At 35.8% G+C, this 13,171-nt stretch overlaps 1 protein-coding gene across 12 annotated transcripts in view; it reads right to left on the bottom strand.

Annotated features, from left to right (window-relative positions):
* The window catches only part of ITGB3BP (integrin subunit beta 3 binding protein), a 72,701-nt gene that overhangs the window by 35,797 nt on the left and 23,733 nt on the right, over positions 1-13,171 (bottom strand). For 10 of the 12 annotated variants that reach the window (XR_007155235.1, XR_007155234.1, XR_007155236.1 and 7 more), the window contains one exon: positions 4,848-4,983. Coding sequence is in view for 8 of the 12 variants with exons in the window: in XM_047873807.1 (XP_047729763.1) it covers positions 4,848-4,983 (136 nt within the window). In the remaining 4 variants the exon portion in view is untranslated. Of the gene's footprint in view, positions 1-4,847; positions 4,984-7,990; positions 8,195-9,080; positions 9,225-13,171 lie in introns of all 12 variants that reach the window. The other 2 variants (XM_047873813.1, XM_047873812.1) reach the window with 2 other exon arrangements.

Here is a 13,171-nt window from a genome sequence, read left to right as displayed (position 1 = left end):
ATTCCATTTTAAATATTTTATACCTTCCTTTATGATTTTTCTGAACAATGAATTATTTAGAAGTTTCCAGGTTTCCAAACACGTGGGCTAAAAATTTTTAGAGGGCTGCCTTTTTATTATTGATTCCTAATTGCACGAAATTTTGGTCACAAAATTTGATAGCAATTTTTAGTATGTTGAGACTTATTTGTGACTCCAAACTGGCTATATATATATTTTGGGGGGGGGGGGGGTAGGGGCAGAGAGAGAGAATCATATGCAGGCTCTGTGCTCAGTGTGGGGCCCAACTTGGGGCTCGATTTCACGACCCTGAGATCATGACCCAAGCCAAAATCAAAAGTCGGGACACCCAACTGAATAAGCCACCTAGGTTCTCTCAAACTGGCTATATTTTTGTTAAAGTTCTGTCATGCTTTATCATGTGTGAGGTATTATACTTGTTTGACCACAGTTTGTTAGATCATGCTTGCTAGCTGTGTTCAAATTGTTTACATCTGTCCTAAGTTTTTTATCTATTTCATCAGTTTCTTAAAGTATTTAAGTTTATTTATTTATTTTGGGAGAGAGAGAGAAAAAGAGAGAAAGAGAGAGGGAGAATGGGGGGTGGGCAGAGAGAGAGAGGGAAAGACAGAATCCCAAGCAGGCTCCACACTCTCAGTGTGGAGCCCATGTGGGGCTCGAATCCAGGAATCATGAGATCATGACCTGAACTGAAAACAAGAGCCAGACACTTAATTAACTGAGCCACCCAGGTGCCCCTGAAAGAGGTAGTTTAAAATCTACTATGATTTGGGATTCGTGGGTCTCTCCTTATAATCCTGTCCCATTTTGTTATGTTTTGTTTGAGTTTTTGTTTTAGATGTACATCGTTTCAGCATTCTTTTTCTGATAGTGACTCTTCCCTTCTCCCACTATGTAAAGAGTTCTATTATCTTCAATAAAGCTTTTTTGCCTTAAAATCTATTTTGGTCTATGTTAATATTCTTATGCCAACTATAACTTTTTTTAAAGCCAATATTTGCTTTGTTTTCTTAAACATCCTATATCTTTTCTTAAAACATAAATAAAGATATTAATAAAAACAGTTAAAATATATGTTGAAAACTTAAATACATGTCAGGCACTGTTCTAAGTACTTTTTGTATACGAATTTATTTAATTCTCACAACAATCCTAGGGTAGATATTATTACTTTCCCCATTTTACATGCAAGTAAACAAAAACTCAATTATAAAGTCAATTAACAGATATTCTATCTGCTCCCTAAAAATTACAAGAATCTTAAAGCACTTTAGCTTCTTCCTGCTCCCTCATCAATATTCCATGCTATCACAGTCTATTATTTGTTTTTAACTCCATCTCTCAAATTGTCTTTTGCTTTATGGTCAGTGGAGTTTGTAGTCACATTTTTATAATTAGATTTATAATTAGATTTACCACCAGGTTTGCTAATTTATTTTTTCACCATTGCTCTTTGCAGTCCATTCCTTTACTGGAGGCTCAGTTTGCTTATGTAAGTACACGTTTTAGTAGTCCTTTCAGGGAGTATGTGTGAATGGTAAATTCTTTCTGACTTTGTCTGAAAAAAATCTTTATTTCATCCTCAGTTCCTGAATAAAAAAAATCAGCTGTGATTTTTAGTTGGTATCATTCTACTTCCTGTTAGAATCTATTGCTATAGATGAAAAGTCTACTATCAGTCTGTCATTCCCTTGTAGGTTAGATGTCTTTTCTTTGGTGGCCTTTAAAAGTTTCTCTTTGTCTTTGATGTTCTGTAGTTTTACCATGATATGACTAGGTAAGGATTTTTTTTTTCAACGTTTATTTATTTTTGGGACAGAGAGAGACAGAGCATGAACGGGGGAGGGGCAGAGAGAGAGGGAGACACAGAATCAGAAACAGGCTCCAGGCTCTGAGCCATCAGCCCAGAGCCCGACGCGGGGCTCGAACTCACAGACTGCGAGATCGTGACCTGGCTGAAGTCGGACGCTTAACCGACTGTGCCACCGAGGCGCCCTGGTAAGGATTTGTTTTAATTCATCCTGCTCAAACTAAGCATGCTATTCTAACCTGGAAATTCTCATCTTTCCTTAATTGTGAAATTGAAATTATAAAAAAAACCCTGATGGTCCTTTTATCTTAGAATACTGCCTCAGCCCCATTCTCCCTATTTCCTCCTTGTGGAACTCCTATTTGACATATGTTGGAGCTTCTTATTTCATCATTTCTTTTTATCGTTTTATCATATGCTCCATCTCTTTATCTCTCTGTGCTTTTACACTGCTACAGTCTGGCTGATTTCTACAGATCTATTGTCTAATTCACAAGGACTCTCTTTGACCATGCAAATTTGTTGTTTATCCTTCCACTCAATTATTAAATACTAAGTCTGATGCATCCTTCCTCTTCACCAAAAACTTAATAGTTTGGAGAAATTTGCTAGGGAGTAGGGGAGGGCAGCAATATAATGATACACACACATAAACATATATAACAGTGAGAAACATATACAATGATAAGTAAATAAATATACATATCTCAAAAGTATAAACTGGAATCAGTCACCCTATTTTTGGCCCACATGTAGAATCTATGCAGAGGGAAGACTTAGAAACAGATCTTTCTTTCTTTTAGAAGTACAAATAGATTTAAATTTGGTATTAAGTCATCTGTTCACATAGTACATAGTTCAAATGTATATAGAAAGTACTTAGAAATACCCAGAGGAAGGGGTGCTTGGGTGGCTCAGTTGGTTAGGCATCTGACTTGATCTTGGCTCAGACCATGCATGATCTCTCACAGTTTGTGAGTTTGAGCCCCACATTGGGCTCTACGCTGACAGCACAGAGCCTGCTCGGGATTCTGTGTCTCTTTGTTTCTGCCCCTTTCCTGCTTGCACTCTCTCTCTTTCTCTCAAAGTAAATAAACTTAAAAACAAAAAAAGAAAAGAAAAGAAATACATAAAAGAAGAGTATTTTAGGAGGAAGAGTATTTCAGGTTGAGAGACGTGCAAGTGCAATGACCTTGTGGCAGGAAGCAGTTTGACATGATTGATTAATAGCAAGATAGTAAGAGTGGTTAAGGTAGTGTAAACATGGGAAGGGTAGTAGAAAATGAGATAGACGAGGTGGTCAGGTATTAGATGATATATGGCCTTAAAAGTCATGATAAGGTTTTGAATTATATCCTAAGTGTGATGGGAAGTGAATTGCATCTAAAACGCCCTTGAAAATGCTATTTAAATAAAAGAGCTTATTTAAGTTGTACCTTATGTTTTGTATAATATTTAAAAACTGAGAACTGTTAGTAGAAGTTATGGGATCATTTGGAACTTAAATTACTTCATAAGAGTCAGACTTTCTTATTTCTAAAATGTGTATAAGATGACATATCAGGATGAGCAATGTAATGATTACAAATGACATAATGTGATATAAGATCCTAGAGAATTCTCCTATTTTGAGACTTTTGTATGTGAGATATATATATATCAAAGAATATATAAGACATATATGTACAGTTTAATGAACCAGTATAACCACCATGTAAGTTAAGAAATAGAATATTACCAGCACCCCAGGAACCCTTGCTGTATGACTTTTTAAAAAAGAGCTTACTTAGTACTATAACCTGTGATAATTATCCACTTAAATGTCAACTGGGATCACGTGACCAGTCTTTTTATAGGCAAAAGGAATGTTCCCTTAAGTCCATATTTAATTTCAATATGGAAATCGAGCAGGTATCCACTTAAAATCTATTCACATTTCAGTATGGTGATGTGCCATCTTTAAGGCACTAATTTTTAATTTTAAACAAAAGATATATCAAGTGTATTAAAAACAGATAGAGCTTGAAGAAAATGTATACATCTTCATACATTTTTGTGAAAGCAAACCTAATAGTAATAGCTTTAAGATAAAAAGCATTTGATTAAAGTAAAATAAAAGTCATACAAAAGTTTAAGATCTTATTATAGGTTTCATTACAACAAATTGGGTAAAATGAGATTTCTTTGTTTCTGTGTGGCTTCTAGTATATTCTTAGCACTCAATAAATGTTAAACAATAAAATATGAATTAGGCTAATCACAGCACATCTAAAATATATTTTATTAAATTTGAGCCTACTTAGAATTTTATATTACAGAAACTTGACATGTTACTAATTCATGACTTTTTGTAATATTAAAAATTAAACCTATGAAATCTAGATTCATATATCTTTAAAAAATATTTTAGCAATAAACTACCAGAGAACAAGAAATATGCATGGCCAAAATTAACAATATTTCAAAATAAACAATTTCATAGTAAAATTAGGCTATCCTCTAGTGGAAAACTACAATTTTTTTGCAAATCCATTTAAGATAGTAAAGGAAAAGAAGGGAATGAAATATAATAAATAAAAGCAAGCTATATAAAGATAAACGAAATGTGAATAAAACTAAATGGACAACATGAATAAAAATAACATTTAGAGGTATCTCTCTTAAACTGTAGTGCAGCAGTACCTGAATTATATGCCTTTTAATTTATGCACATGATGGATAGCTTGTTAAGGGGTGTATCTGTAACCACTGTAATTGATAGTAGCTGAAGGCAGTCAGACCATAATTTCTGTTTAATGGATTGGACAGTAAGGGAACAAAGTCTGCAGTAGCATTTTAAAATAAGTGCCTAGAAAGTTTACATTTATGTCCAAAGTAGTACCTATATTCTAGCCTTCTTTATGTTGAATTCTTTAAAATCAGCTGCAGCAAGATCCATATATTATTAAATAAAAATTCTGATTTAGCCAATAAGTAGAAAAATATTACAATAAATGGAAAAGAATGTTCAACTAACCATTTGATGGTTCACTTTTGTGGTCTTGTTCTTTAGAGCTTGCAGGAGAAGCAAATGGGCTCATCTGACAAGTTCCAGTTGTTGGAGAGTAAGTTGTAATACTGTTCTTCCTTGTGATTTTTGAAGAATCAAATGACTGAAAATAAATATTAATTTGAGACAAAAATACATTTAGTTGGGAGTGTCTTTTAAAACTTGCAAAATTCAAACCAGTATGATTTTCCTTGATCTTTCTTTTCAGATTTTAAATATACTCCATTACCACCTCCAAAGTGAACACTATTTTTTCAAGTTTTGTAGCTATTTCAGGTCTCCACACTAATTAGGGCATCTCAACTTGATATTTATGAAATTTTAATATTAAAAGTTTACTACCATCTGAGATGGTATTTCCAAACAGTTTAGAGATGACTGACTCTCCCAATTATATCCTGACTTTTGCCGTCTGCTGGACCTGAAGTATAATTATGGGGCTAGGCCAGGGAAACTGTCATAAGTTTCTCTTAGGAAAATCCACAAGGAAGTCCTAGAAAGGGTAATTGCTGTCTTAAACCTTCACAAATTTGCTCTGACACAGTGACTTGTCTTAAGGATAACCAAAATAATGTTCAAACAATTGAGTATGGCATTTAAGGGCCTTGAGAATTTGGTCTATCCTATGCAAATCCTCTCTGCAGCTTTCTCCTCTGTGTTCCCATACACCTTGCACATACCTCTTACTGGCGATAGTAAATTTTATTTATTTTATTTTTGAGAGAGAGCACCCATGTGAGTAGGGGGGATGCAGAGAAGGGACAGAGAAGGGAGAGAATCTTAAGTATGCTGGGACTGGAGCCTGAAGCAGGGCTCAATCTCATGATCAAGAGTTGAGTGCTTGGGGGTGCCTGGGTGGCTCAGTTGGTTAAGCATCCAACTCTTGATTTTGGCTCAGCTCATGATTTCATGGTTCCTGAGGTCAAGTCCCGCATTGGGCTTTGTGCTGACAGCAGAGCCTGCTTGGTATTCTCTCTCTCCCTCTCTCTCTGTCCCTCATGCTCTCCAAATAAACTTTAAAAAAAAATAGCCAGCCTAAAATAATCCTTATATTAAAAACAAAGGGGTTGGGTGTTTAACTTGTTGAGGCCAGTCATACACAGAGTGTCAGGATACTGAGGCTTTTCTTTCCAGGAAGCAGATTTATTTGTGCCAACACAGGCTCAGCAGGCTAAGACCCCCAAAAGGCTGAGCCCTGAGTGCAGTGGAGTGTGTGTGTACGTGTGTGTGTGTGTGTGTGTGTGTGTGTGTGTGTTGCCTTTTGTACAATTTTTGCTCCTTTGTCTTCCATATATGATAACACACAGGCCGATTGGGCGGTCCATGTTAGAGAGTCAAGAGGAATGTTGTGCATGAGCACAGAGCCAGGCTGTCTTCCTTTGTCTTGAGGTTTCTACCACATTCCTTAGGGAGGGGCTCTACCACAAACTGACTAAGCCACTCAGGTACCCCTGGAGACAGTAAATTTTAATAATTGTTTACATTTCTGTCTGCCCCATTAGAATTTAAGTTCCTGAAAATAAATGTCATTTCTTCATCTTTGTACCCTAGAACTCAAAAATGTGTGGATGAATGAATGATGTAAAAGGAACAGTCCAGTAACCTTGGCTAAGCCACTCTACCTTGAATACATTCATTTGTTCATTCGTTCTCATCTAATGTGAAATGACCCCTGTAGTCTCAGTCACTTAGACTATGCACATTTGGGCCTCAGCTCATTCTGTGATCTAGCTGGAATGCCCTCTTTCTTATCTTCCCTAAGATCTAGTCTTTCTTTTGTTTAGGTCCTCATTTATGATCCACTTCCTCCCGACACCCATTATCACACTATTAACTGCTTGTTCTTCTGAATTCCCTTTAAATTGTTTTCTGTAATGCTTACTCATCACCCAGCACTTACTAACTAATGTGTACAAAGAAAGAGAACAAATTGTTCTCTGAACAAACAGCAGAGAAGAGGTCTTAGCAGTAGCATAGGTGTTACCAAAAACTGAGAGGAAAGGAAAAATCAAGGTGGGCTGCAGTAATCTTACAGAAGGATTCTTGTAAGGAGGAAAGGTGAGGTTTAGATAAGTGAAAATAAAGGTACGAAAAACCTGAAATCTGGAGGTGATACAGATGGCATAGGCTGGATTGGGGGCATAACAAAAAGTCTGAAAGCTTATGATGTTGCCAACATTGTGGAATTAAACTTTTGTTTGGTAGCTGACCTGAAATAGTTACATAATTCTTCATTGTCAACTGTTCTTTATTTCTAAGACACTATGGCAGAAATAGTGGCTGTATCACCTTTTTCAATAATCTTGGTATTAGTTCCAGTGTCTATAGCATCAGTTTTTGTTTTTTTTTTTTACAGTTAAGGTTTTATATGATAAATACTTTTTTTGTATTGGGGGAACAAAAGGCATTCCATTCTTTATTTTATGTATCCATAGTAGCCACAAATATAACTAATACCTTTTTTAAAAATCAAACTATAATATCAAGTTATGACTCTAAAGCAATCTTTTTTGTAAGGTGAAAAGGTTTTAAGTCTCTTTATCAGGTGGTTATTATTACCGCTCCACCTTGAGTTTTCACCTGTTTATATGTATTCAGTCATAAACTATGACATTTATCCAATCCTACCCTACCTTTCCAAGAATTTATTGCCCAGAACTATTTCACTGTGTATGTACAAGAAATGAAAGTCACTACCCTAATGTACATTTATGTCTATCTGTTTTCCTATTTTACCAAAAATTATTTTTTCCAATTGCCAAATATCTAAACATTACAACTATAGATCATACATTTCTCCTTGAAAACCATTTTCTAGCTTTCATAAAATAAGTCTTTGTGTGCATACGTGTGTGTGTGTGTGTGTGTGTGTGTGTGTGTGTGTGTGTATTTTTTTCCCTCACCTTAAAATACTGAGGCTTCTCTTCTGCTTTCTTTTTTTTTTTTTTGGCCATCTATGTTGGTTAAAAGGAAAAATGTCTGTCTACAATTACTATACAAAGAGGGAAAAGTGAAAATCTACTGTCCCCTACTATCCCACTAAATATTCTTCAATAAATAACACATTTTTATATAACTGACTATGGATACACATAAGGGCATAATCTTACCTCTCTAAGATTTTTTTTCCTCTTAAAGTTTTACCAAGGTCCTCTAACTTTAAAACCCTGAAGATGCTTAAAAGTGATCCTAGAGCCCACCTAACCCACACCAGGAACAGTTAAGAAGGTTGGGATTTCAGGGAAGACTGAGCTTCTATATGAGAAGTTCAGCATTCTTTCCACTCAGCAATAAGGAGGGCTAGCTACCAGATCCTGTAGAAAACAAAGAAAGAAAAAGTGAGAAGCCTAGATTTAGCTATAGAAGGGAAAGAATTCAGGATGTGAATAAAATTAAGGAAAGAGAAATCAATAAGTCACAATTCTATAATAATTTATAACTGCTTGTAATATTTAGTGAGTCCTTAGAGATATTTCACACCACTATTAAGAAAAAAATTCTATGATCAGCCCAAATACCACTGTACTCTTTGTAAAGAGGTCAAACCTTGTATGTTAGCAAAACTAAAATTTGGGCATTGATTTTTCTGTCCAAAAGAAAAAAAATGAATGTTCACTTCATAATTTCAAATATATGACATTCTCCTTCAATATCTTTCACAAATTGTAACTTGCTTTGTCACTTTGTTTAAAGCATAGTCTACCAAAAAGGTGCCTGTATTTCATTGATTTTTACCTATTATAAACCATCTGGAAAGTACTAACTAAGGGTTCTTTTAGGATGAAATATGATGGAAAGGATCTGCTATTATTATTATGAACTACTAGCCTATGCTATCGGTGAAATATTTAAAACCCAGGTACTGTAGGTATGTGGGCAACCAGAAACAAAAGAAAAATTAGGGCAATTAAAGGGAGGTAATTCTTTATAACCTTACACTGGTTAATTAGGTCATAGGAATGTCACACCTAAGACATTATTATGCATTACTAGTACTATTATGGAATTTATATTAAAACACTCTAAATACTAGCTCTCTCAGGGACTTTTCACAATTTGGGCCTAGGGTTCCTAGAACAGTCACAGAGATCAACTAACTTATCAGCTGCCACAATTATCATCCTTAATGGTTCTAATAATGTTGGGGTTTTGTTGTTATTTGTAATAGTAGTTATGAAAACCAAAGCATTTGGCACTAACCTCCATGATCTTCCAGGGACAGCAGGGAAAGAATATAACCAATATATTAGATCTGTGGTGATGGAAACATTCTATTTCTTGATTGGATGTCTGACACACAGGGGTATACATTTGTCAAAACTCACTGGATTGTCCACTCAACATCTGTGGATTTCATAATAGTTAATTTTATTTTGATAAAAAAAATTTAATAGGAGGGGCGCCTGGGTAGCTCAGTCGGTTAAGCATCTGACTCTCGGTTTTGGCTCAGGTTTGGCTTCGTAGTTGGCTTTGTGGGTTCGAGCGCCACATTGGACTCTGTGCTGGCAGTGCAGAGACTGCTTGGCATTCTCTCTTTCTGCCCCTCCCCCACTCACACTGTTTCTCTCAAAATAAACTCAAAAATATTTTAATAGGAAAAATGAAACATTGGCTAAAAAAGGTGATACACTGGAGTTTCTATTTGTGTTCATTATTGTTCTACAATTTAAAAATGTTAAAATATTAATTAAAAAAATTTTTTTAACATTTATTTATTATTGAAAGAGAGAGTCAGAGCGTGAGCAGGGGAGGGGCAGAGGGAGAGGGAGACACAGAATCCAAAGCAGGGTCCAGGCTCCGAGCTGTCAGCACAGAGCCCGACGTGGGGCTCAAACTCACACACTGTGAGATCATGACCTGAGTTGAAGTTGGATGCTTAACCAACTGAGCCACCCAGGTGCCCCTAAAATATTAATTTTAATATTAAAGATAACACTGTTCTGATATTCTTTTGCACTATAATCCTCAAGAAGATTTTAATGAAATGTTTTCAAGGCTGTTTCCCATCATTCCTTCATAAATCCTCACTCATATTCTTCAGAATATAAAGTGAATTTCACCTCAAATATATTTTTGTCTGTTTATTGAAGTATGATTTACATAATTAAAATGCACAGAGTTTAAGTTTTCAGCTTAATGAGTTCTGATAATTGTATACTCCGATGCAAGTATCATCCAAGATAGACAACATTTCACCATCTTAGATTTCCTTGTATACCTGTCCACTCAATTTCCACTCCCTAGCCCAGAACCACTTTCTCATTCCTATAATCCCAGATACTTCTACCTATTCTTGAACTTCATATAAATTAAGTATGTAACTTTTGTCTTTGGTTTCTTTTGTTCAACATGTTTTTAAGATCATATACATTGTTGTATGGGGTTATAGTGTGTTCCTTTTGATTGCTGAATAGTAGTCCTTTGTATACCTATCTGTTCTTTCCTTGATATCTTCCTCTCATTACTGAACAGCAGAAGACTGTGCTCCTGTGGGCTTTGGTGACCCCATTACCAGGGTGTGTTTATTCGATGGTTGAGTTTGCTGTACTGGGTACTTCCTTTCCTTTCCACTATACTTTTGCTATATGCTGATCCTTTACCATTCCTCTTTCCCCCAAACAAACACAATGAACAAATAAAGACTTATTGGTGCTCAAAAAAAAATACTAAAAAACATACAACAATTATTGCCCCCCCCCACACACACACACACACACTTGTCTAACAAGAGAGATCCAAATATAAGAAGCAACAACCGGCAGAATTGAAAGGAAAAATAGAAAATCCAACTATAGTACCACTTTCAATAACAGATAGACCCACTAGACAGAAAATCAGCAAGAAAACAGAAGCCCTGAACAAGACTATATACAAACTCGACCTAGCAGACATCTATAGAACTCTCCATCCAACAACAGTGGAATATACACCCTTCTCAAGTGCACATGTAACATCTGCAAAGACAGAAGATATGTTAGACCATAAAACAAATCTTAGTAAATTTAAAAAGACTGAAATCATGTAAAGAATGTTCTCTGATCACAATGGAATTAAATTAGAAATTCATAACAAGAATATTTGGAAAATACAAAAATATGTGGAAATTAAACAACACACTCCTAAATAACCAATCCAAAGGGAAATTAGAAAACACATTGAGAAGAACAAAAATGAAATACAGTGTATATAAAAACTTACGGGATGCAGGGGCGCCTGAGTGGCTCAGTCAGTTAAGTGTCCAACTTCAGTTCAAGTCATGATCTCATGATTTGTGTTTGAGGCCTACATCAGGCTCTGCACTGATAGTGCAGAGCCTGCTTGGGATTCATTCTCTCTGTCTCTCTCCCCCCCACCCACCCCTCTCCTGCTCCCCTCTCTCAAAATAAATAACTTACGTGTTGTTGTTGTTGTTGTTGTTGTTTTAAACCTATGTGAACTTATGGGATGCAGAGAAAGCAGTATTCAGAGTCAGAGGGAAATTTAAACAGCTACACTACAAAAGAAAGAAGCTGGGGTAGTTGGCTGGCTCAGTTGGTAGAGCATGCAACTCTTGAGGTCGTGTGATCTTGAGGTTGTGTGTTTGAGGCCCATGTTAGGCATAGAGATTACTTAAAAAACAGGAAGGAAGGAAGGAAGGAAGGAAGAAAGAAAGAAGCTCTCAAATCAATAACCCAAACTTCTACCTTCAGGAACTAGAAAAAGAGCAAATTAAACCCAAAGGAAGCAGAAGAAAAGAAGTAATAAATATTAATATTAAAAAGAAAACAAGTGAAATAGACAATAAGAAGATAGTGAAGGTCAACGAATCCAAAAGTTGGTTCTTTGAAGAGACAACAAAACTAGCTAGACTGACCAAGAAAGAAAAAAAAAGAAAAAAAGAAGATTAGAATTACTAAAATCAGGAATGAAGGGGAGATATTAAAATCAATCTTGGAGAAATAAAAGGAGTTAAGGGAGTACTATAAACAACGTTATGTCCACAAATTAGATAACCTAGATGAAATGGACAAATTCCCAGAAATACACAACTTAGCAAGACTAAATCATAAAGAAATGGAAAATCAGAATACATCAACAGCAAGTTGATGGATCAATTGATTGGATCAATATTCAAAAAGCTTCTAACAAAGAAAAGTCCAGGACCAGAGAGCTTCACTGCTAAATTCTACCAATATTTAAAGAAGAATTGGGGGCGCCTGGGTGGCGCAGTCGGTTAAGCGTCCGACTTCAGCCAGGTCACGATCTCACGGTCTGTGAGTTCGAGCCCCGCATCGGGCTCTGGGCTGATGGCTCAGAGCCTGGAGCCTGTTTCCGATTCTGTGTCTCCCTCTCTCTCTGCCCCTCCCCCGTCCATGCTCTGTCTCTCTCTGTCCCAAAAATAAATAAACGTTGAAAAAAAAAATTTAAAGAAGAATTGATATCAATTCTTCTCAAACTCTCTCCAAAAATAGGGAACAGTTTATAACTCATCCTATGAGGCCAGAATTACTCTGATATCAGAACCAGGCAAATATATCACAAGAAAAGAAAACTATAGACCAATATCCCTTGTGAATATAGACGCCAAAATCCTCAACATACTGGCAAACTGAAACAAGACGTGAATAAAAAGAATTATACATTATGACCAAGTTGGATTTTGCCTGTGAAAACAAAATTGATTTAAACCAATCAATGTAATACATCATATTAATGGAATAAAGGGGAAAAAACCCACAGGATCATCTCAACAACAACAACAAAAAACATTAGAAGACAGATTAATGGCGAATTTTATTATGGGTAGATCAGGCTGACAACCCCTGAACCCAATAATCAGATCATTTTGTGCTCCTGAGGGGATGCAAATAGGAAGTATATAGATTATTGATGAACTATTCTTATAAAAAATTTGAACCAGAATCTAATCAAGCCTCCAACTTTAACTGCAAGTTTTACAGGAAATATGAAGAATAGAGAAATCATTTGAAGGACACTACAAGAAAAGAATCAACTAACTCCAGAATGTGGAATATGCTTATAAAACACATACGTCAGTTTTTTCAAAATAAGTTACTGTACAAAAAAAAAAAAAAAAAAGAAGGTGAAGTTTAACAAGATTTAAAAATACTTAAGATCTATAAGAAACATTACAATGTATAAAACTTGTTTGGATCCTGATTTTTTTTTAAGTTTTATTTATTTTAAGAGAGAGAGTGTGTGAGCACACTAGTATGTGTGCAAGCAGGGGAGGGGCAGAGAGAGAGGGAGAGGGAGAGAGAGAATCTCCACGCTCAGCTTGGAGAGGGAGG

Source organism: Prionailurus viverrinus, chromosome C1, assembly GCF_022837055.1.
Source record: "Prionailurus viverrinus isolate Anna chromosome C1, UM_Priviv_1.0, whole genome shotgun sequence".
Classification (NCBI taxonomy): domain Eukaryota; kingdom Metazoa; phylum Chordata; class Mammalia; order Carnivora; family Felidae; genus Prionailurus; species Prionailurus viverrinus.
This window is presented reverse-complemented; position numbering and strand designations above follow the sequence as displayed.